The sequence below is a fragment of the Suricata suricatta genome, chromosome 1 (assembly GCF_006229205.1).
Source record: "Suricata suricatta isolate VVHF042 chromosome 1, meerkat_22Aug2017_6uvM2_HiC, whole genome shotgun sequence".
NCBI lineage: Eukaryota > Metazoa > Chordata > Mammalia > Carnivora > Herpestidae > Suricata > Suricata suricatta.
In genome coordinates this window covers 125,725,822-125,748,679 of record NC_043700.1, presented here as the reverse complement: position 1 = coordinate 125,748,679, position 22,858 = coordinate 125,725,822, and the positions used below count along the sequence as shown (strand labels likewise).

Genomic DNA, 22,858 nt, shown 5'->3' with positions numbered 1-22,858 from the left:
GAAAATTTTATTGTGTTGAAATTTAAAATGTTTGTGACTGGGGTATATGATTGGGAATTAGGTCTGAATTAAATATGGGATCTAAATTCACTAGTAAGTTATGGATTTGAGAAAAATAAAGTAGGGGCACCTGGGTGGCTCAGTCGATTGGGCATCTGACTGGCTCAGGTCATGATCTTGTAGTTTGTGAGTTCAAGCCCTGCATTGGGCTTGCCGCTGTCAGCACAGAGCCCACTTTAGATCCTCTGTCCCTCTCTCTCCCTGCTCCTCCCCTGCTCATGCTCTCTCTCTCAAAAATAAATAAAACATTAAAGAGAAAAAATAAAGTAGAATGAATTCTTCTTAGAAGCAAAGGATTTAGGAAAAAAGAATTCTAGCTTTCATATTAATATTACAATGAGACTTCCAGTTTGTAAGTACATTTGCCCATACTTGTATATCTAATATACGCAAGGAATGTCAACAATTTATGAGAGTATTTCCTTGGGGAGGATGTGAGAGAGGAAAAATTCTGTGAAGCAGTGACAAATGATGGAACAGGGATAGCCTAATGTGGTCATTACATTTCCTTCTTGATACAGTCGTGAGCAGCTTGCTTAGCCTGGACTCACCAGTACCATGCACCATTCTGTTGTCTTCATATGAACTTTTACCTTCAGTTGGTGGGCTCTCTGCTTTCTTGGCCTTTATAACAATAAGAGCAGAAACGGAAGTCCATTTAGAGGAAAGGCATTACATAATTTATATTTCTACTGTGCATACCTCCACAAAGATTTTCATACCCAAATCATTTCAGATCTCAAAAAGATACCAGCCACAACTGTGGAAATAGACAGTAACCCTTTGAGCCATTTGTATCTTCATCAATTGGATTCGGTGCTGTATCTCTGGAAATTACTCAATAAAAGTTGGAACTAACATCAGGGAAAAGCTGGGACCTCCACTTTGGATTTTGGAATGGTAGAAATGTAGTTTTGTCATGTGATTCTATAGTTAAGACACAATTACATAGGTAATCTCTATGGAGCTGTTTATAAAGGTTTCTTACTAGGTTTCTAAAGTGTAATAAAACTCCTACCTTAAAATGGCAGCAGAGTTCTCAGTAATCAAGGTTACTATTGATACTATTGACCTTGGCCACCGAAAGCTGTGTCAAGTTCTCCTAGTTGGTGGCTGCTGGGGTTTTGCCTAAAAGCTCCAAATTATTAAACAACCAATGACAAAATGCTTCTTTCCTACTCCCACTCCGTTGCAGTTTCCTGATTATCATTTTGGTGTGTATTTACTTAATAAAGTTGTAGCTGAAGTCTTTATTTTTAATCTTTATAGCTAAATCAACAAACATGGCTGGATTCTATGTTAGAGGCATTTTGCTCTACATTGGTGATTTAACTTGAATATTACATGGCATCGACTCTTCGAGCAGTAGCTGTTAGTGTTTCCCATCCCTCATGTCTGTCAGGATTTATCATTGTAGTTAGCTCCAGGCACTTTCAACTGCCTGTGTCTGCATCTCTGTTCCTGGAAAACCATGACAGTCTGTTTGGCCTGCTCAAAGGATAGACCGAAGGCACTGGGGAATTAACACTTCTAGCAATTCTCAGTCTGTATAAAAGCCCCAGCTCCCTCACTCTCCAAGTGGGGTAATTCAGAGGAATGTGTTTTACATGGCTTTAATGATACACCTTGGAATAGCTTCCTTTCTTTCCTGATATCATGTTCCACTCCTCTTTGTTCCCTGAATTTCTCAAATAAACTACAAAATCCAGAATCCGCTTCTAGGGGAACGCAAATAAAATAGGCACTTTCAGCCTAATGATGGAGATGCAGAGGAAAATAAATAATTGTAATACATTTTAGTAATGTACTGATAGAGATAGGCACAGGAGACTGTGAGAGCACAGAGGAAGTTCATGGCTATTTCTTTATAAAGCTAACTGTTCTATCAATCAAGCATCATTGTGAAGAATCTCACCCTTTGGTATTCTCCAGGTTCACTGGCATCTACATTCCCATTTTCATGTGCTCTTTGTTTTTCTCTTTCCTCTTCATATTTGAGGTGATAGTAAATGGACTGAGATCTTTCAGCCTCCAGGAAGGCCTCACTTGGGATGAATTCATAGTCATCAGTTGCATCGTGTCTGGGACCATCATCACCATCATCATTTGCCCCATGATTTCTGGGCATGGTGTTATGATCAGCAGTAGGCTCCACGAGCAAAGCCTCAGAAACAGTCTTTTTATCCATCTCCTCATGGTTGCTGATAACTTCAGGTTTTTCCTCTTGGCTCTGCCATTCGCCATCTTGGTTGTGCTTATTAATTTTTGATGCATTTTCCTCTTCCATTTCTGCATTGGAACTATCCTCTTCTTGTTCTTGGTTATCCTGATCAGATTCATCTTTCTGCATTTTGCTTACTTGAGTTGGTTGACTGGATTCTTCCAGAACATCATCAGATTGGGTACTATTTTCATCTTCCTTGGTGTTAGAATGTTCCTTGGGAAATTCTCTCTCCCTTTCTTCATTATTGTTGTGGGCACTGACTTCACCTGGCTCTTCTTCCTCTTCCTCTTCTCCATTGGGGATATTTGGATCCTGCTCTTGGTTTCCTGGATCACTTACATCTTGGCTAAGTTTGTTGCTCCTGTTCAACTGAGGATGTAAATCACTTATTGGTTGTTCTTGTCGTTTTCCTGTTTTTGTGATGCTTTCTTGTTGGTTAGGATCTACAATGGAACTAATATTAGGAGCAAGGAAATCAATGTTCTCTGAGAGTTTTTTCTTTTGAGGCCCATTCGTATCTTCTTTTATGTCCAATGTACCTTCAGTTGGTGTATACTCCAGATCCTCACTTTCACTCTCCTCTTCATCTTGTAATCCGAGCTCTTGGCTATAACTCTGGTCCTGATCTGCTGACTGGTCCTGGTTTTCCTCCTTTGGCTTTAGTACTGAAGATTTTTCAGCCTTAAAAGAGAAAAAAAGCTTGCTCCTGAAACAACTGGTAATAGAATATCTACATTATATTTATAATTCATAAGCTAACATTTAGTATTTATTATTCTTTTTCTTCACATAATATTAGATAAACTCATATACAACATTCTTCACATTCCATAGCTGCAAGTTTATAACCTGTATATGAATTTTGTGATATGAAATTATATAGCACCTTGGTCAAAGGCATAAAACTCATTAATTCTCAGTTCTTTTGATGATTGGAGATCACTGATATGATCATCATCTTTTAAAAATTAGGCTGAGAATAAGGTAATATTCTTAACTATGCCTTGAAATTGAGACCTTTAGAAAATTTAAAAATTATAATCACATAACCATGTTACTTTTACCTTATGGTTGGGATGGTCTTCTACAGGCACTACAATTTCCTTTTCATTTTCTGCATCTTCAACCCTTAACATGGGGATTGCAGTGTTGTTAGGTGTTACTAACATTTCAGCCTGTTGGATGGAACTCAAGGAATCAGCAGTTGGTTTGGGATGATCAGAGAGGAACCTTGCATTTGTCTGAAAAAATTAGAAATTGGTTCATGTTATTCACCACTATATTATTGACTTGTCTGTACCCTATTAGCACATTCTGTTGTACTAATTGTGTAATATAAGGAAAGACATAGAGTTCAAGATTCATTTTAGATGTGGTTTGTTCTCCTGCTTCTTATCACCTTTCTAACTAAAAGGAATAATAACATTTGAAAAAATTTTCATAGAAGCCATTTGTAAGGGGGAAAGGAGAGAGAATGGTGGCCAGTTTTGCAGACTACCAGCAGGGGCATCGTGGAAGGCAAGGGATGGAGATTTTCGGCTTATTAGTGGAGAACCGCCCCCTCTCTGCACCCTTCCTCCTCTGCTCTCCCTCTCCAAGTGGGAAGAAATGCAGAAGAGGACAGCAGCTTATCTTCAGAAATGTTCTGATATCAAATTTTGTTTTATTATTATTCCCACATCTATAACATCATACCCTCTGGAAATGTGTGGAATCTCTGAACCATACAGAATCCACTTACTTCTGTAGAATTCGGGCAGTCGGGAAAATGACACAAGATTTGTAAGAGGTAAACCCTATGAGAAGATATTTAGCTTTTTAGTTTTTGACTGGATCTGCATAACAAATTGTCCTAAAAAGAAAACATCTAAAATGTGTCTACATGTAGATGTGTTATTCAAACATTTGGTTCAAAGACACTTTTGATGCCTGTTTACATAGTGGGCAACAGCCGCCTGGGGAAACCCATTTTTAGGAGAAAACAATGGGTCTGTGGGAGCTTCTTTCTGTGCTGAACACAATTTATCCCACTTTTGTAATTGCAGAGGACAATGTATAATTTCAGCTGGATAAGCTCCAGCTATGAAAGCACAATTCCTAGTAGTGGTCATAAGCTCCGTTTTCTAAGAAATGCTTGATCTGGGTGGCATGATGTCTTTGTGGACACATCTGTCAACCAAATGTTAGTCCCTAGCTATCCAAAAAGCAAGGACAGAATCTTAGACACAGGAGAGAATGAGGAAGAGAAGGGAAGAGAAAAATTACTTTGTCTACTTAAAGGAGATTGATTCCTCCATTTGGCAAAAAAAGGGGCACAAATCCTTTAGCTTGATTATGGGTGATATGGATCATTTGGGAGACATCTAAATGATCATCCAAGCCATGGTTCCAGTAAAAACAACAACAGCAATAACTTTCAGGTTATTTTAAGGCTTCTGACATGGTCTCCGATGATTCTGATTTGTGTGTGGCTGATTTTATTGCTGGGGCCAGGATATCTGATCATGAAGAAAAGTATGTTTTACTTCTGTTGATTATCAGCATTTTTGCTTGAAAAGTACCCCCTCCCTAGCCACGCCCAAGGATGAGTTAGGAGCCAACCATACAATTTTCTGGCCATAACCCACTGGTTCTTATTTTATTACAGACTCAGAATTGACCAGCCAGTATATATTTGATCTTGAAGAAAATTCTGCTAAAGAGTATGGGGTGTGCTCCTGACTTCGCCTACTAATTTCTTAGGTTTCTCATACTAGGTGATAAACTTCCATAGGAAAATTTATTTCTTCCCATTCCCTTTGGCATTTGGATCCTGGCAGATCTCATTTCTAATAACTGATAATCAACATTTTCAGATTTATATTTATTGTATCTTGTAAAATCTGGTAGTTCTGAAAGAAGCTTTCTTTTAGAAAGTATTTTATCTCAGTAATTCGAGTCATTCATTCCCTGCTGGGGAAAAAAACAATATTAAAAAAGGATAGTTCAAATCACTGTATAGATACATTTTCTTTTAAATGGAGGATTTCTAAGTTAAATGTTAGGAAAGAGAGATGTAATAACAGGAAAAAGGATATTTACCGGTATTGCTGCTGCCGTTCCCAAAACGTACAGGAGAAAAAGTACAGTCTTCATGCTTTCGAGGCCTGTGAACCAAGAAGGTAATCAGCAGTGGTGGCTAAAAGTTTCCTCATGAAAAATTAAAAGATAATCTTCTTAGCAAACAATGAGGTTGATACTGACTTTTCTATTTAAAGGCAATTACTGTCTTTACAGTAATGCCTTTACAGACATGTGAACTAACATGTCTGGAAAGACGGATTTAATGACAGTTTTTATCCAGTTGAGTCTGGAAGAATGACTCCTTGATTTTTTGGCCCAGCGGTGTTTGGCAGAACCTTCCTCTGTTTATGACTGTGTTTCCTTGAATAAAGATGCTATGCAGAGTTAGGTCTTAAGATTTGTGAGTGTTCACAGTAAAGATAAAAGTGACAAAGTGAAGTAATATAGTATGTCAGGTTGGGATAAAACAGCCTGCCTCTTTGGTGGTTGAGAAACCCGTACATTCAATACTGAGTTTTAGGAATGGGACCTTGTACTGCCTGAAGCGGTCACCAATGTTTAACTAATTTAGAGGTCTCATACTGGCAATCTGTGGGTTGGGGTGGCCTGCAGATGGGTTTGGTTTGACAGGCACTGTATTTTCTTATTAAAAATTAAAAAAAAATTTTTTTATTTTGAGAGAGAAAGAGAGTGAGCAGGGGAGGGGCAGAGACAGAGGGAGACAGAGAATCCCAGGCAGGGTCCATGCTGTCAGCACAGAGCCCGACGTGGGGCTCAAACTCACAAACCGTGAGATCATGACCTGAGATGAAAGCAACAGTTGGACACTTACCTGACTGAGCCACTGAAGCTCCCGAAAGCCCTGTGAATTTTAAACTAGCGTTTTAAAATTCAGAGGTTTCATGCAAAAACTCAGATTTGCAGTTTGCCACCGGGCCTTTTGGCAACAGCAGGCCTCACGGCAAAGCTGGCTGGATCTGAGCAGAGACTGTCCTCTGTAAGGGACGCCGGCATTTGTACCTGGTCTGTTTCACTTCTATTATTTGCCTTGAATCTGAGTTTAGTTTGTTCCAAACGAACTTTTTCAGTTTAGGGATGAGGCAAGCGAGGCTCAAAGAGGCTAAGTAAATTGGCCTCCAGGGGAAGGAGTGGGCTGATACATTTCCCTGCAGAGTGTCTTTAAGCCTAGGAGGCCAACTCCCACTGGGATGAGGAATGCAGTTTTAGGTCTTTTTTAAAAAAAGTTATTTGTATTTATTTATTTTTGAGAGACAGAAAGAGGCAGAGCAGAAGTAGGGGAGGGAATGAGAGAGAGAAGGAGACACAGAATCCGAAGCAGGCTCCAAGCTCTGAGGTGTCAGCCCAGAGCCCGACGTGGGGATCGAACCCATAACCATGAAATCATGACCTGAGCCCAAGTTGGACACTTAACCGACTGAGCCATCCAGGTGCCCTGTGAGTTTTTAGTCTTTAAAAGAGATTCTCTGAATCTCCTAGAAATAGTAGGTGACTCTCTTAAATTATTTTTTTGCAATAGTAGTTTTATACCTAAATGTATCCACAGAGCTTTAAAAAAGTATTTTGAGGTTTATAAAGAAAACAAGCAGTTCTTCTGCTGGTTATGTCTATATTTCTAAACAAACTTAAATGGTTATTTAAAATAAATATATATATCTAAAAATATATTAATGTTAAACATCATTCTATGGTTTAATACTGTAACAGCTATCACTTCACACACACAAATGCTTGCTTCATAAAATAATTACATCACAATTGTTTTAAATCACTATTTAACATTTATGACAATGTGCATATTCTTCATAGCTGAGCCAACTAGTAATTTCCTGTGTTGAATCATACTTACATTTATTTCTTGAACAATATTTTGTTTTGTCTGGCCCTAGAAACTGCCTCCTCTTTTAATGTTCTTTTCCACCTACATTTATTCTTCCCAAATTTTCCAAAAAACTTTAAAAGTTCCTTTTAATACACTAACAACCACAACCACAGCAGAATGACAACAACAAACCCATAGGGGGTCCTGTTTTCCTCTTGGGGATGTCCCTCCCTGCTGTGGCTCCTTTGCTGCATTGGACAGAAGCCCCTCCAGGCAGCCACCCTCCTTTCCTCCTGGAATCTCCAGTTGAACCGCCACCCTGGGAATGTGCCTTGCTCTTTTCTCGTGTTTGAGTTCTCACTTCCTCGAGCCCATATGTTTTTGTTTCTTGGTGTTCCTCCGCATTTTCATGGAGCACATCCTCCAGAAGCTTCCTTAGAAACAGTATATAGGAGACAAACGTTTTGAGACTTCGTATATCAAGGAAACATGAGTATTTTAATCCTTCACTTGATAGATAGTTCGACTGGATGTAGAATTTTAGATAAAACAATTATTTTAATACTTGTTTATTTTTGAGAAAGAGAGACAGAGCGTGAGAACAGGGTAAAGGCAGAGAGAGAAGGAGACAGAGTTTCCAGAGTGGGTTCTGCTGCTGAGAGTCCCGAGCTCCCTGTGTGGCTTGAATTCACAAACTGTGAGACCATGACGGGAGCCAAAGTCAGACGCTTAGCTGCCTGAGCCACCCAGGCGCCCCTAGATCAATGTGGTTTTTTTTTCTCAGACTTTTAAAACCTGTTTCATCTTCTTTAGTTTCTGGTGTTGCTAGTAAGAACACCAGTGTCAGGTTTCCTCATTTTTAAAAATAAGAATTGTTTTTTTTTCTTTCTTTCTGTAAGCTTTTAAGTTTTTATCCCAATTTTAAATATTTATCCCTAGTATTCTAAAATATTACAGTCTCCACCTTAGTTTGGATTGCTTTTAATTTACTTTAAACACTCATTGGTCTCTTTGAATTTGGAAGTGAATCTATTTCAGTTCTGAGAGATTTTTACATGTAATTCTCTAGTTTTTTGTGTTTTCTTTCTGAAAGTCATAACAGCAAAATGTCAGAATTTGGGGGTTGGTTCTCTAATTTACTTAGAGATTTTGCTCCTTTTCGCCATCTTGTTTATGTTATTTTTGGAAACTTCCTTAATTTTATCTTTCATATCTCCTATTGATTTTTTAAATATTTTGCTCACACACTTTTCATTTCTTATTTCCTGATGTTCCCCTTTTTAATTTTATCTTCTTTTTTCATTAATGTGATATACACTCTTAGTTTTTTGAGGATATTAATTAAATATTAAAAAAATTTCCTTTGAGCCCTGCCTTTTCTGTTTCCATATTATCCCAGTGTTTCTGGGTTACTTTGGTCTTTGATTCTTACATAGAAGCTTTTCTCGACTGTCTGAAGTCTTTGGTTGTACGGTAATATTTAGTAGCAAGTCACTAACCAGCCAGTTAGACATTTCATGGGCAGGGCTTCACACGTTGGAGAGCTGCCATGGAGGGGCTGAGACACGGACCTGACACTTTTGATGTGGTGCCCTAAATGTCCTTGTCAGATTTTTGTTCTTGGGGAGATTTTTTTTCTAGAGAAGATCTCCATACGTCCCACCCCAGGGAGTGGATAAAAGCCTGGTTACTACATTCTGTGAGATGGAGGAGTAGAGGGACTGGAGGTCATTTCGTGCAATATACTGACTCTCACTCCCCGGATTCTGTATGGCACCATGGTGCTTTTCTAGAGCCAAGGACCAGAGAATGACTTTTGTTTTTCTGTTAGGGGTGAAATGGGGAGTCCTCTGGCAATGCATGCAGCAGGAAGGATCTGACATCTGTTTGTTTATCTGACAGGTTTTCCACCAATCCTTCTGGTTTCAGCCTCTTCCCTTGCCTAAATTGGCAAATTACCTGGTACCTCCAATTCTTGAAACTTTTCTGGGTTTTGCAGTGTGAATGGCCTCTTTGTCTATGGCACCCTTCTCTAAAAATCCTTAGGTTTAAACTTTTCCTATTCTTTCAACTGCTTGATACCTTATAAAAATTTGCTGATATCTTTTATCTTGTTACCTCCTCTTTTTTCTTTGTTATTGTGAGTTTATATTATTATTTGTCTTTTTCTATCATTGTGCTGGAATTTTATTTTATTTTATTTTTTTAAAATTTATTTATTTATTTATTTATTTATTTATTTACTTTGAGAGACAGAGAGAGACGGTGTGAGCAGGGGAGGGTCAGAGAGAGAAGGAGATACAGAATCCTAAGCAGGTTCCAGGCTCTGAGCTAGCCGTCAGCACAGAGCCTGATGTGGGCTCGAACCCACAATCCGTGAGATCCTGACCTAAGCCGAAGCTGGACGTTTAACTGACTGAGCCACCCAGGCACCCCCACCGTGCTGGAATTTTAGCAGGGAGTGGCAATATATTTCATTACCCCATTTAAATTTCATTACCCCATTTAAATTTTTTTAATGTTTATTTTTGAGAGAGAGAGAGAGAGAGAGAGAGAGTACACACGCAGGTGCACATGAACAAGTGGAGGAGGGGCAGAGAAAGAGGGAGACACAGAATCCAAAGCAGGCTTCAGGCTCTGAGCTGTCAGCACAGAACCTGATGCAGGGCTTGAACTCATGAACCTCAAGATCATGACCTGAGCCAAAGTGGGATGCTTAACCAACTGAGCCACCCAGGCGCCCCTTCATTACCCCATTTAATCAACAGATGATTTCCATTTCTTCATCTGATTTATATCCCCATTACTACACTACTACTACTGCTACTGTTATTACTACTAATAATACTACTAACACTACTGAGTTTCAAGACTACTGCTGCTGCTACTGCTTCTAGGACACGTAGGAATTACTATGGGTCTTTGTTCTAACTTCATTAATAAATCAAGATTTTACTGAAGACAAGGAGCAGCCGACAGGTACTAGCACAGACTTCCTTATCATATTAGAAAAAATAAACACACTCTTTCACCTATCCTCCTATTCAAACCCTGCAGGGTGGGCACCCAGACTAGCGAACAGTGTGTAGGAAGAATGGAGACTAAGTGTAGGGGTGAAAACTCAAACCACTTATAACCTTATATCACCTCAGAAAACTAGTCTATTCCATGTTGAACAAAAGTAAGACGAACTCAGCTTGGAGACTTAAATTTAATTCCTCTACTGGGCCCCTCTGAAAATGACTGTACATAACTTCAGAAACTCAGAGTACTGGCAGTGGCATGTGTGTTCCATTTACATCTTGAAATAAATATTTAGAACTAGTAATGATGTGTAACAAATACTGGAAGCTTACATTATCAAAGTGCCTTGTGTTTACCAAACAGATTTACAAACGGGAGATTATCTTATTTGACCTTTGCAACAAGCCTATGATGTGGGAGATGAAGAACAGGACTCGAAAGGCTATGACAGGACATGCTGGAAGTCAGGAGGCCATTAAGAAGGGAACTGGGCTCGAACCCAGCTTTCCTGGCTCCTGCTCTCATGCTTTCACAGCAATTTTGCAAATAAAGATCTCTATTTTACCTCTTACACAAAGATGTAGGAAAGGAGGAAAAAAAACCAACAACTTCTATACCAGTACTGGAAAAAAGTCAGAATTCACTTTGAGTTTTTAAATAAAAAGTTCCAATATTTTAAAGTTTTGCATACTTTGCAAATACATTTTTCAGTGTTGAGGGAAAAAAGTCTTATCATAGAATGTTGGTTGGGTTATTTGATATTAAAAGTCCCTTTCAATGTGTTTTTAGTCGAAGCAAGGCAAGAACATAGAAATTCAATTGCCTTTGAATGAAGAACATGTTTAAATAAAAATATGTAGCAACTCCCTGTACCCCCAACTCCAACACTTCAGGGATATTGAAAAACACCTTGGAATGAAAAAAGCATGTAACTGTCAGGAGAACTGAATTCTGGCTCCAACACTGATCTTAACTGGCCAAGAGGCCTTGGTACTTAACTTACCCTTTCTCAGATACAGTTTTCTTAAGTGATGAACAGTGAAACAGATGACCTTGATCCTTTAGCTCTAATATTTTATAATTCTAAAATTGAAGATAATTCTATGAATTTCATGAACCACAAACTGCTATCTTTTTTCTGTAAACTACTAAATCCACTGAAAATATATTGCATTATTTTATTGTATCAAAAAGAAAATTTTATATTATGGTATTTACTACTTTGAGCAAATAAGTGGTATTTATTTCCTATCTTTATTATTGATGATAATTTTAAATATTTTATTCTCTTAGTGAACACTAATGTAAAAAGTCATTGAAAAATCCATTTTTCCTTTCTCTATAGTTAGAATTTAGCATTCATTCATTTTATTGATATTTATTAGAGTTTATAGAAATAATCACTTATATTTTATTAAAATTTTTTTATATGTTCTTTTTGAGAGAGAGAGAGAGAGAGGGAGATGGAGCATGAGTGGTGGAGGGGCAGAGAGAGAGAGAGAGAGGGAGACACAGAATCCGAAACAGGCTCCAGGCTCTGAGTTGTCAGCACAGAGCCTGACATGAGGCTCGAATCAATGAAATGTGAGATCATGACCTGAGCCGAAGTCAGAGGCTTAACTGATGGAGCCACACAGATACTCCTACAGTTGTTTATATTTTAGATCACTCTATACTTAGTAGAATACAGTTTTGGAAAACTGTAAAAATATAAAAGAGTACAGTTTAGTGCCGGATTTCTTTTTCTTGGCACTGTTAACGTTTTGGGGTGGGTAATTTTCTGTGGTATGTAGGATGGTTAGCATTCTTACACATGTAGGATGTTTAACAGCATCCCTGACGTCTACCCACTAGATACCACAGCAAGTCCCCTATCTGCCACCAGCTATGACAACTGAAAATGTCTCCAGATATTGCCAAGTATCTTCTGGAGGATAAAATTGCCCTGATTGAGAACTACTACTTTAGTCGAAGAGGAATGGTGCTTTGGTGCTTTGCCAACTATGTGGTCTTTGGCAAATTACTTAACCCTCTAAGCCTCAGATTTACCATCTAGAATGAGGATAACATCTGTGATGGTTAATTTTATGTGACAACTTGACTGGACTGGAGGATGTCCAGATATGCCATTAAACATTATTCCTGGGTATGCCTATGAGGTTGTTTCCAGGAGAGATTGGCATCTGAGTTGGCAGACTGTGGTGTAAAGCAGATTGCTCTTCCCAGTGTGGGTGGGCTTCATCTAATCTGATGGGAGTGTGAATATTACTAGAAAGTGGAGTAAGGGAGAATTTGTTCTCTCCGTCTCACTGTTTGAGCTGTGATCTTGGTTTTCTCCTGCCCTCAGACTGGGACATATTCCATCAGTGCTCATGGTGCTCAGACTTTTGGTCTAGGATTGGAGAGTTAATATAAGACCAACATATTTCCTGAGTCTCCAGTTTCAAAAGGCAGATCATGGATAATCAGCATCCTTAATTGCATAAGCCAATTCCTTATAATAAATCAATCCCCCCATCTACCTGTCTCTGGAAAACCTTGACTAATACACTATCTACTTCAGTTTTGTGAATATTAGAAGAAATAATAGTTGTAAAGCTGCCTGAAACCCAGGGCACTCAATACCTTTTTATTCTTTTTTCTTTCTTCTTCCATAAAAGTCAAATTGTGATTCTTGAATAAATAACTCAGAGCCTCTGAAAATAATATAAGTTTTGTGGTGAGGTGAGAATATTTTTCCAGTGGAAAATTAAAGTCTCTTTTGCCTACACATTTACCAAAGTTCCCTTTAACTTCAGGACTCTTTCCTACATTCATCACAAATGATAGTGAAGTTAGGCTAAGAGATTGTTACTACATTTTCTTATAAATAATAGCAACATAAAGAGAAAGCAAAAATCATCAAAAGTGTTGTGGGTTTCAAGACTAATTTTCTTTGATTTTAGCTTATGTATAGTTAATTAAATTTGAGAAAACATTTCCCTTTAACTTGATCATAATATCTCACAAATTCCCTTCACTTTCTTAAATCTAATGCAGTTGAATGAATCAAGAAGAAACACGTGTCCAGTTGGCCATAATGTGCATCACTCATTCACTCTTTTATCCATTTATTAAGTACTTACTAGACACTGCCTAGGTACAAGGCTACATAGTTTTCTTTAATGTTTATTTATTTTTGAGAGAAAGAGAATGAGTGGGGGAGGGGTAGAAGGAGGGAGGGAGGGAGAGAGAGAGACAGAAAGAGAGAGAGAGAGAATCTGAAGCAGGCTCCAGGCTGAGAGCTGTCAGCACAGATCCCAATGTGGGGTTCGAACTCACAAACTGTGAGATCATGACCCAAACCAAAGTCAGACACTCAACCAACTAAGCTACCCAGGTGCCCCTACAAGGCCACATAGTTTCTGTGTGAAGAGTTAAAAAGGATGAAATCAAGTAAATCAATGATTTAGTATAGTGTGATATGTACCTAATGCAACAGAAACAGATTTAAAATTAGATAGTTAATATTGTAACATTTACTGAGTCTTAGGTGCTTAGTTATAGACACTGCTCTGAGGGCTTTGCACATAATACCTCTTTAGTCTTTGCAATGACCTTATGAGATAGCATTTTGTTTTCATCATTTCATTAGTAAGGAAACCAAGATTAAATAACATGTTCAAGGTTACACAAGTGGCAGAGCCATATTTGAGACCTGGCTGTTTAGTTTTATGTTTGGGTTCTTAACTACTATGTTAGTTTGCTCTTCTACAGAAAAGACTTTTAGGGAAAGTAATTCTTGACCTAATATTTGGGAAAACCAGCCAGTAATAGCTGTCTCAAAGACGAAAGGACAACCTAGAGAGAAACAGCATAGATGAAGGTCTAGAGACATAAGATAGCATACATTTGAGTCACTAGGTGTTAATAGGGGAAGTAGAAGGAGATAAGGCTCAGAAACAAGAGAAATCTTTGTGCTTTAAATAAGGAATTTCAACTAAAAAGCTACAACGAATCAATGGATGATTGTAAGCTGGGGAGTGGTATAATCAGATTTGTATGTTAGGAAGGGTCCTTGGGAACCTATGTGGAGACAGATCAACAAAGACCTACTAGGATAAAATTGCAATATCACAGTGAGAAGTGGTCAGAGCTTTAAATTTTGGCTGCAGTCTTGGAAATGGAGAAAGGATAGATCCATACTGTATAGTCTTATGAGAGCTAACTGTTAAATTTCTAGGAGTATGGGGAACTATTAAAGGCATCATTAAAAATTACATTATATACATTAAAAATTAATTATATTAAAAACAAAGGCAATAAATATTCAAAACTCATCACTTCATACTCATTTTACTTCATTTTACTGTTAACTCTCAAGGTCATTTATACCTGTTGGGGGAAATATTATATAATGTGTGCTACTGTGTATCTCTTTCCAGTTCTGTTCAGTGATGTCATGTCTGACATCAGTAGTTTGAAAACAGCCATGGTAGAAGGATTATACCATGAAAATCATCAAATGCTACCCAACAGCCTTTTTACCCCACCCCATCCTGCCCAAAGCTGGTTATTAAACATTTACCACTGGAGAGTTCTGAGAACTATTTAAAGGCAGAACAGATAAGTGTTAATGACCAACTGGACACTGTGGGAAGAAGAGAAAGGAAAGGGTTATCACATTTCTAATTTGGGCAGATGAGTAAATTTATCACCAAGATAAGGGATTATAAGAGAAATATCTGGTTTTATTTTTATTTTTTAACATTTACTTATTTTTGAGAGAGAGAGAGCATGAGTAAGGGAGGGGCAGAAAGAGGGAGACACAAAATCCAAAGCAGGCTCCAGGCTCTGAGCTATCAGCACAGAGACCGACGTGGGCTTTGAACTTACAGACAGGAGATCATAACCTGAGCTGAATTCAGACACTTAACTGACTGAGCCACTCAGGCCCCTGGGTAGGAGGATCTGGTTTTAAAAGAAAGATGATGAATTAGTTTTGGACTCATTGCAATTGAGTAGAGACATACTTGGAAAAATAGGTGTGGAGTTAAGCATAGAGCTTGGGGCTAAAGATAGAGTTTTGGATGCTACGACTATGAGAAACCATACAGTGAGTAGAGCAGAAGGCAGGAGCCATAACCCTGGTGAGTAAAGACCATTAGGTAACATTAGAGGATGAGAAAATCTAAAGATATAAAGGATGAGAGACAGGAAAGTCACATAAGAAAAAGAAAGTGTTAAATGTCACAGAGAGGTCAAAGTGAATAAGGCCAGGGAATTATCCATTGCCTTTGGAAATGCAGAAGTTACTGGGGAGTTGAGGGAGAGTAGGTTTGGTGCAATAGTACTGATGTAGTTCAGTGACTGGGGAGTGGATGAAGATAATGAATATAGACTACTCATTTAAGATGGCTGACTATGAAAGGAAGGTAAGATGGCAGCTAAGGGGAGACATGTAGTCACAGGGAAATTTTATTTGCATTTAAATGTGGTTATTAAAGCATTTTCTATTCTGACAGAAGAGTGTACATAACGAATAAGAAGATAGAGGAAGAAAGAGGAGATGTGGTAAACAATGATAATCCCAGTGAACCACAATTTCTGGGCTTTATGCCTTGTGACTTTGGCCTTGGTCTTGTGACTTGTTTTGGCCAATGGAACATTAGCAAGCATGATGCCAGCAGAGGCTTAGTAAGCACTTGCATACTGGGATTTGTCTTCCTATGGAAGCCATTCACCATGCTGTAAGAAAGTTTGAACTAGAGACTGGTTTGGAACCCTGAGTGATAAGTGGCCATGTAGAACCCTGGAAGATGAGAGACTGTCCAGGATTGTTTGGACCCAGCTCTGCTCCCAGCGTGGAGACATGTGAATGACTCCAGACAAAAATCACCAGAAGAACTACCAGGGTGAGCCCAGTCCAGATTGCAGAATCATGTACAAATAAGGGGATTGTTTTAAGCCATTTAGTTTTGGGTTGGATTGTTATGCATTAACAGGTAACTGAAATGGAGAAAAAAGGAAAGTTGCCTCAGTCACTGTGAAGACAATACTGCACAGTGGTTAAAGACAGGCTCTGACACAGGCCTTCTGGGTTCACTACTTAATGTGCATAATCTAGGTTAAATTATTTAGTTTTGGGGTGACTGGGTGGCTCAGTTGGTTAAGCAGCTGACTTCATCTCAGGTCATGATTTTGTGATTCATGAGTTCAGGCCCCATACTGAGCTCACTGCTTTCAGCCTGTCAGGGCAGAGCCCACTTCAGATCCTCCGTCCCCCTTTCTTTTTGCCCCTCTCCTACTTGCATGGACATGCACGTGCATTTTCTCTCTCTCTCAAAAAATAAATAAAACATTAAAAAAATTTAGCTTTTTGAAGACTCAATTCTTTATCTGTAGAATGATGATTAAGATAAAGTGAGATGACTGGATCTCAGGAAGCCCTTGATGAATGTTTGCTGGTCTAATATTAACACATGGGTGGAAGGTTTACTTTTGAAGAGAAGAGGAGAGGGAGTCTTTATTCTTTCAGACAGAAGGGAGAAATGCTTAACTATAAAGATACATTGAGGCGAGACCCCAGGAATTCATGAAGTTGAACTTAGCTATATCTTTTGTTCATTTATGTAACATTTCAGTTATAAAATACTTTCTCGCATACTTCATTTGATCCAATAAAGAAAGAAAGTAGGCAAAATATTTAACCATAAAGAAACAGAAGCTTAAAAAAATATGAATTACTTGGCTCAATGTAAGGCTTAAGAGGTGAGCAAGGACATTTGCAACGATGTGGATGGAGCGAGAGTGTATCATGTGAAGCAAAATAAGTCAGTCAAAGAAAGAGAAACACCATATGATTTCACTTATGTGGAATTTAAGAAACAAAACAAATGAACATGAGGGAAGAGGGAAAAATAGAAAGAAGCAAACCATAAGAGACTCTTAGCTATAGAGAACAAACTGAGGGTTGATGGGTGGAGGAGGGTGGGGGCTGGGCTAAATGGGTGATGGGTACCTGTTGTGATGAGGACTGTGGTGTTATATGTAAGTGATTAATCACTAAATTCTACACCTGACACCAATTTTATCATATATGTTAACTAATTAGAATTTAAATAAAACTTGAAAAAAAAGAAGAGATCAGCAAGGATTAGAATGCACTGTTTTGGACTCTGAATTCAAGATTCTAATATGGCTGCAGAACCGGTTTCAGACAAGAAATCAGAGATTCTGGCATTGGGCCCTGGCTCTGCCAAGTACAAATTCTACTTTGAAAAAATTACTTAATCTTTCCAACTTCATGTATAGAATGAAAATAACAATTCCTTGGAATGTCAAAGGGAGCCATTGAGGGGCACCTTGGTGGCTCAGTTGGTTAAGCATCTGACTCTTGATTTTGGCTCTGGTCACAATCTCACAGGTTTGTGAGTTTGAGCTCTATGGCAGACAGCATGGAGCCTACTTGAACTCTCTCTCTCTCTCTCTCTCTCTCTCTCTCTCACTCTCTGCCCCTATCCCACTTGTGCTCTCTAAATAAATAAATAAATAAATAAATAAATAAATAATCTTAAAAAATGGGAGCCATTGAGGTGGAGAAGCTCTTTGCAAACTCTGAAGTAACATACACATATATGTAATTATTATTCCCACGCATCTCATCAATATTATCATTGTAGTCATTTATATCTTCTATTAAGTATGACATGAAGGAAATGAAACTTTAGTGTTCCTTTACTTTTTCCTTCCGTTGTTCCATGTCTTTTCCCCCTTGGTTCCCCATTCCTACCCCTCAAACTGCCCAGGAGACCTAGTTCCAAGCATGCTTACATTTAGTTCACTCGTGAAAAACAAACTCAAACAAACCTGTCCTAAATAACACACATTTAAATTCTAGTTTTCTACATGCTTCTAATCCATACTTTGGAAATAAGGATATTCCTCAACTGTCTTCCTGGCCTCAGATAAGAGGTATTTTCACATTGGCCTTAGCCCAAAGGAGGTTACTACAGTGCTGAAAATCTTGGCGTAGCTGTAGGAAGACATAATAAGACTTGGAGTATAGGATAGAGCTTGTCACATGACCTCTGGCGGCCAATTGTGTAGGTTTTTTGACAGTCAACTCAAGATTTCCTTATATGATCCCTGATTATTGACTATGTCCAGTTTGAAACTATTTTTTAAGGGTCTCATGTTTATATCCATCCTGAAATAAAAAACAAAACTTAAAGACAGAATATGGCTGTGTCATTTAGAATGACTGAAGTGAGAAATCACCTCAAATTTTTACTTTTTTTAAAAACTAGGCTTCACATTCAGTATGGAGCTCAATGTGGGGCTTGAACTCCCTACCTGAGATCAGCAGTCAGCACTCAACAGACCACCCAGGCACCCATCAAATTTTCACTTATAAAGCAGATGACAGTGTTTAAAGATTGGACCTTGTGGAAAAATCTGGTCTTCAGAATGTAGAAGGCCTGAGTTCTTGTGCTGTGTCCTACTTCGTCCTTCAGACCAGTCACTGGGCATTTTTGTCTCACTGAGCTAATTGTATTTGTGACACACTGATCAAAATAATTTCACAGCCTTGAGCTTATTTTAAGAACTGAACAAATGTGCTGATTTGTATAAATAAGACAGAATAGAGAATTTTCCTGGAAAATGAGAGATTTTGAAAATAACTGTCAAACTGAACACTACAGGGAGGCTTAATTAGCTGATGCTTGCAAAGTACTTTGAAAATAAAATCCATAATGTCCTTACTAAGTAGGATGAATACCATTTAATCTTGGATAAGTAAAAAGTCATGTATTTTGAGACATTCAAATTTGGTGTGCACTCTCTAGAAAATGCAGCATGTCCTTTTTATTAAAAAAAAGCGAAAAAAACTCGGTGAAAAATGAAGGAACAAGACAATTTTTAATACAGTTATTAGTCTTGAAGTCTTAATATGGAGTATTGATGTGAAATTAGATCGTTATTTTGCCCAGATGAATGAGTCTATTCAGAGACATTGGCATGGCTGAAAGAACACTTTGGTATAGAACTGTAATCTAAGTTCCAGACCTGAAGTGCATTTGGCAGCCAAGAGACTTTTTGTCAGGTCACTGGTTTCTACAAAGCAGGAAAAATTATAGTACCTTTCCTATTTACCTTCTGGAATTGTTTTGAGACTAAAATGTGATCATATAGTCATTTGATGATTTCACTTATAAAAAATGAAATGAAGGATATCATTTCTTCATAACATTCATGAAGCAAAAATGGCTTAATAACTCCAATAATTAATGCTTCACCGAGACTTGAATTCATCCCTATAGAGTTCTTAAGTGTTATCTTTCTTTCCTTTGTACTGCTGTTTCTTTTCATGGGTTTGAAGAAGTTAGAGATGAGAGGTGATAAGGAACTTGGACAAAAGCCTTTTTCTTCTGTTAGGAGCAGAGTGTCTAATTACCAAACTTTCAGGAGAACACAATCTGGAATTTTAAAAAGATGATAGCTAGACTGCATTTTATAGGAATGACCTTTCTGGGGAAAATGTAGGATTTGACATTTCAAATGCCTGAAGTTCTTCTGCTGACCAGCCCATAGAAACAAATATCCTAATGAAATATTTGGCATGGCAGAAACAGGTCTGCCTATTAAGAACCAAACATTCATGAATGTCAACAGCTTATATGGGTAGCTGTCTTCAGATCATCTCTACCATTTCTTATTTAATACACATAAATATCACAGTAGAGTGAAGATGGCTGTAAATTCTTTGCTGCTCTTCCTCTCGAGAGGGGGAATCTAATTCTCTTCCACTCAAATCTAGACTGGCTTTAGTTACTTGACCAAATGATTGAGGCAGAAGTGATGTTTGAGGACTCTGGAGTTTGGCTCATAAGAAGCTTTGGAATTTTGATCTAGATATCTTGGAATATTTGTGTTGGGAGGCCTGATCTCCCAAAGTAAGAAACTCACTCCACCAAAGACACTGTTCAATGGTGCCTGCAGATTATGGCTTTCCATCTGTCTTTGCAAAGGCATAGCACATGTGGACCCTCCAGAGCAGCTCATTTGCTAGCTCAGTACTGTGAGTGACCTGCCCAAACTTCGGACCCACACAAGCTTGAGACATTATGAAATGGTTAGTGTTTTAAGTCACTAAGTGTGCAAGCAGCAATACATAATTGGAATATTAAATATCTTGAATGAAATAGCACTCAGGTATAGTCAATAGTAGTAGCATCACTTATTTTCACCCACATATAGTTTTAGTGAAAAAGTAGGTTTGGAGGTGACTGGGTGGCTCAGTTGGTTATTGTATCCAACTTCTGCTCAGGTCATGATCTTGCGGTTCATGAGTTTGAGCCTTGTGTCATGCTCTGTGCTAATAGCTCAGAGCCTGGAGCCTGCTTCAGATTCTGTGTCCCCTCTCTCTCTGCCCATCCCCTGTTCACTGTCTCTCTCAAAAATAAAAAAAAAGAAAAAGGTTTTTATCATTGACTGTTATATATAATAAGTAATAAACTAGCTTTTATTTTTTTGAGATTTTACTATATGCAAGGTACTACACTAAGTACTTTTCTATGAAACATCCCTGTATTCCTACCTATTGTCTCACCTCCACCTCATGGAATATCCATTCAACAAGAGCTTCCTGAGCTCTGGACCACTGTGCCTCGTCATGGATGAGGAGTCATGGATGATGGAATTGTTTTTCAGGGACATTCTTAGATTTCTCTCTCTCCAGCTTAGGAGAAATAAACACATTCTCCCTCTTCTATAATGTGTAATTGAAGGATTACTTTAATTATATTTGGAAGATTCCACAGGCTTATCTTAGGTAAGGCTGTGTGATAGCCATGTTTCCACACCTCTTCATCATTTCTCTCAGATACCTCATCTGATTGTACCACTCACCACTCACTAATCTCACTGGGTCTCATTTCACAACTCTGTACAGGATGGAGTCATGGAGGCAGTGCTATGTTCTTTTCCTTGGGCATTTGCCAGGTCTTCTGAGTTTCCAGCACTGCCTATGTTAAAAATAATTCCAACAGGCTAAGAGACCATGAAAATCTGAGCAAACATGGTGTCTTTTTTTTTTTTTTTTAAGATTTTATTTTTAGGTAATCTCTACAGTCACACATTACTCAAACTCACAATCCTAAGTTCAAGAGTTGCATACTCCACTGACTTGAGCCAAGCAGGTACCCTGCAAACATGCTGTCTTGAAATCAGTTACAAGTTTTTACTGACATATAAACAAGGTCAAGTCTTCTTCATTTTTTTGAGAGAGACAGTGTGCGCAGGGGAGGGGCAGAGGGAGAGGGAATGTTAGGCAGGCTCCTTGCCCAGTGTGGAGCCCAACATGGGGCTTGATCTCATGACTGTGAGATCATAACCTGAGCTGAAATCAGAAGTCGGATGCTTAACCAACTGCACTCAGACACCCCAAGGTCAAGATTTTTGACTTTGGTAAATCTCAGGCTATAAACCCTCTGGTTCCTGTCATATTATACAGATGATATATATAACTGAAGTTGAATCAAGTATAGTAAAAATGCCTTGCTTCTGGAGCTATTTGAGAGTGGTATAGTGGGAGAAATTATTTTGACCATATTTATTTTTCTTCGCTCAAATAATATTACGATAAATGTCTTTTTATTTTTCTTTCTCTGTGCATGCAGGGTTTTCTCATATTTACATTTATTTTTTCCTGTTCCCATCTTTTTGCATATCATTTGGGGTAATAGGTTCTTGAGTATTATGGCCGGGGGTGGATATACTATGAAGCAAGAAGCTTAAACGTTAGAGCTCCTTACTTGAACAGGCCCCTACAAAGTCCCATACCTAATTTTGATTTTTCTATTTAAAAAAGAAGTCCCCACACATACAGTAAACTTTTGGTTCACACATTCTGGATTTACTCTGGAGTACAACTCACCTGAAGGCTTGGGGCATTTGTCGTGTTGCAGGACTCAACATCCAAATCGTTTGCTTCATGCTATTAATGGCATGACAAGTCACCTTTTGAAGCCCAGCCCATGATGTGATCAGATATATTACTCCTATTCTTTTCCTGCCTTTAGCTCTTTTTCTTTACCCACCCCCTTAATTGATTTTATTCCCCAGGTTCCTGGAATTTCTTTCCCCCTGAATGCCAGTTCTTAACTTTCTGCTCTGACTATTCTTATTTGAATTTCCCTTATTAGTTAAACTCTACCGGCATAATATAAAACCTCTTTGGATTCAATGGAAAATGTCTCTCTTTTGTTAACAGAGTAAGTTGGTTGTTAAGCTCTGCTAGTTGGGAGAGGAATTTCAAGTGCTTTCAGTTCTGTGAATGTACCCAGAACTATTCACTGGGGTAGTTCTCTTCCAGGATTAAGAAAAACAGTTAATCATACCTAAGAGCAGTTCCAAGTAGCCTCATTCTCATGGTGTTGGGATCTGCTGAGGAACAATGGTGGGCTTTGATGAGTAGTTCTTGTGTGAACCACTAATGAAACACTCACTCCAAGTGGAAGTCCCTTCAGGATTCAGCACATGGTTGGAGCCTCTCCTGTGCTTTGGTGAAGGCCAACACATTGAACAGGGAGAACAATTCTTGCCCCAGTGGTGCAATGTTATTCATTACCTGCCTTCTCTGAAAGAACCAGATACAATAACCCTAA

At 38.4% G+C, this 22,858-nt stretch overlaps 1 protein-coding gene across 3 annotated transcripts in view; it reads right to left on the bottom strand.

Moving 5' to 3' along the window:
- The window catches only part of SPARCL1 (SPARC like 1), a 45,229-nt gene that overhangs the window by 10,499 nt on the left and 11,872 nt on the right, over window positions 1-22,858 (bottom strand). For 2 of the 3 annotated variants that reach the window (XM_029943348.1, XM_029943343.1), the window contains 4 exons: window positions 5,366-5,430; window positions 3,349-3,525; window positions 1,976-2,965; window positions 612-684 (listed from right to left, as the gene is read on the bottom strand). In XM_029943348.1, the coding sequence (XP_029799208.1) occupies window positions 612-684; window positions 1,976-2,965; window positions 3,349-3,525; window positions 5,366-5,419 (1,294 nt within the window). In that variant the 5' untranslated portion in view covers window positions 5,420-5,430. The remainder of the gene's footprint in view (window positions 1-611; window positions 685-1,975; window positions 2,966-3,348; window positions 3,526-5,365; window positions 5,431-22,858) is intronic. The other variant, XM_029943352.1, reaches the window with a different exon arrangement.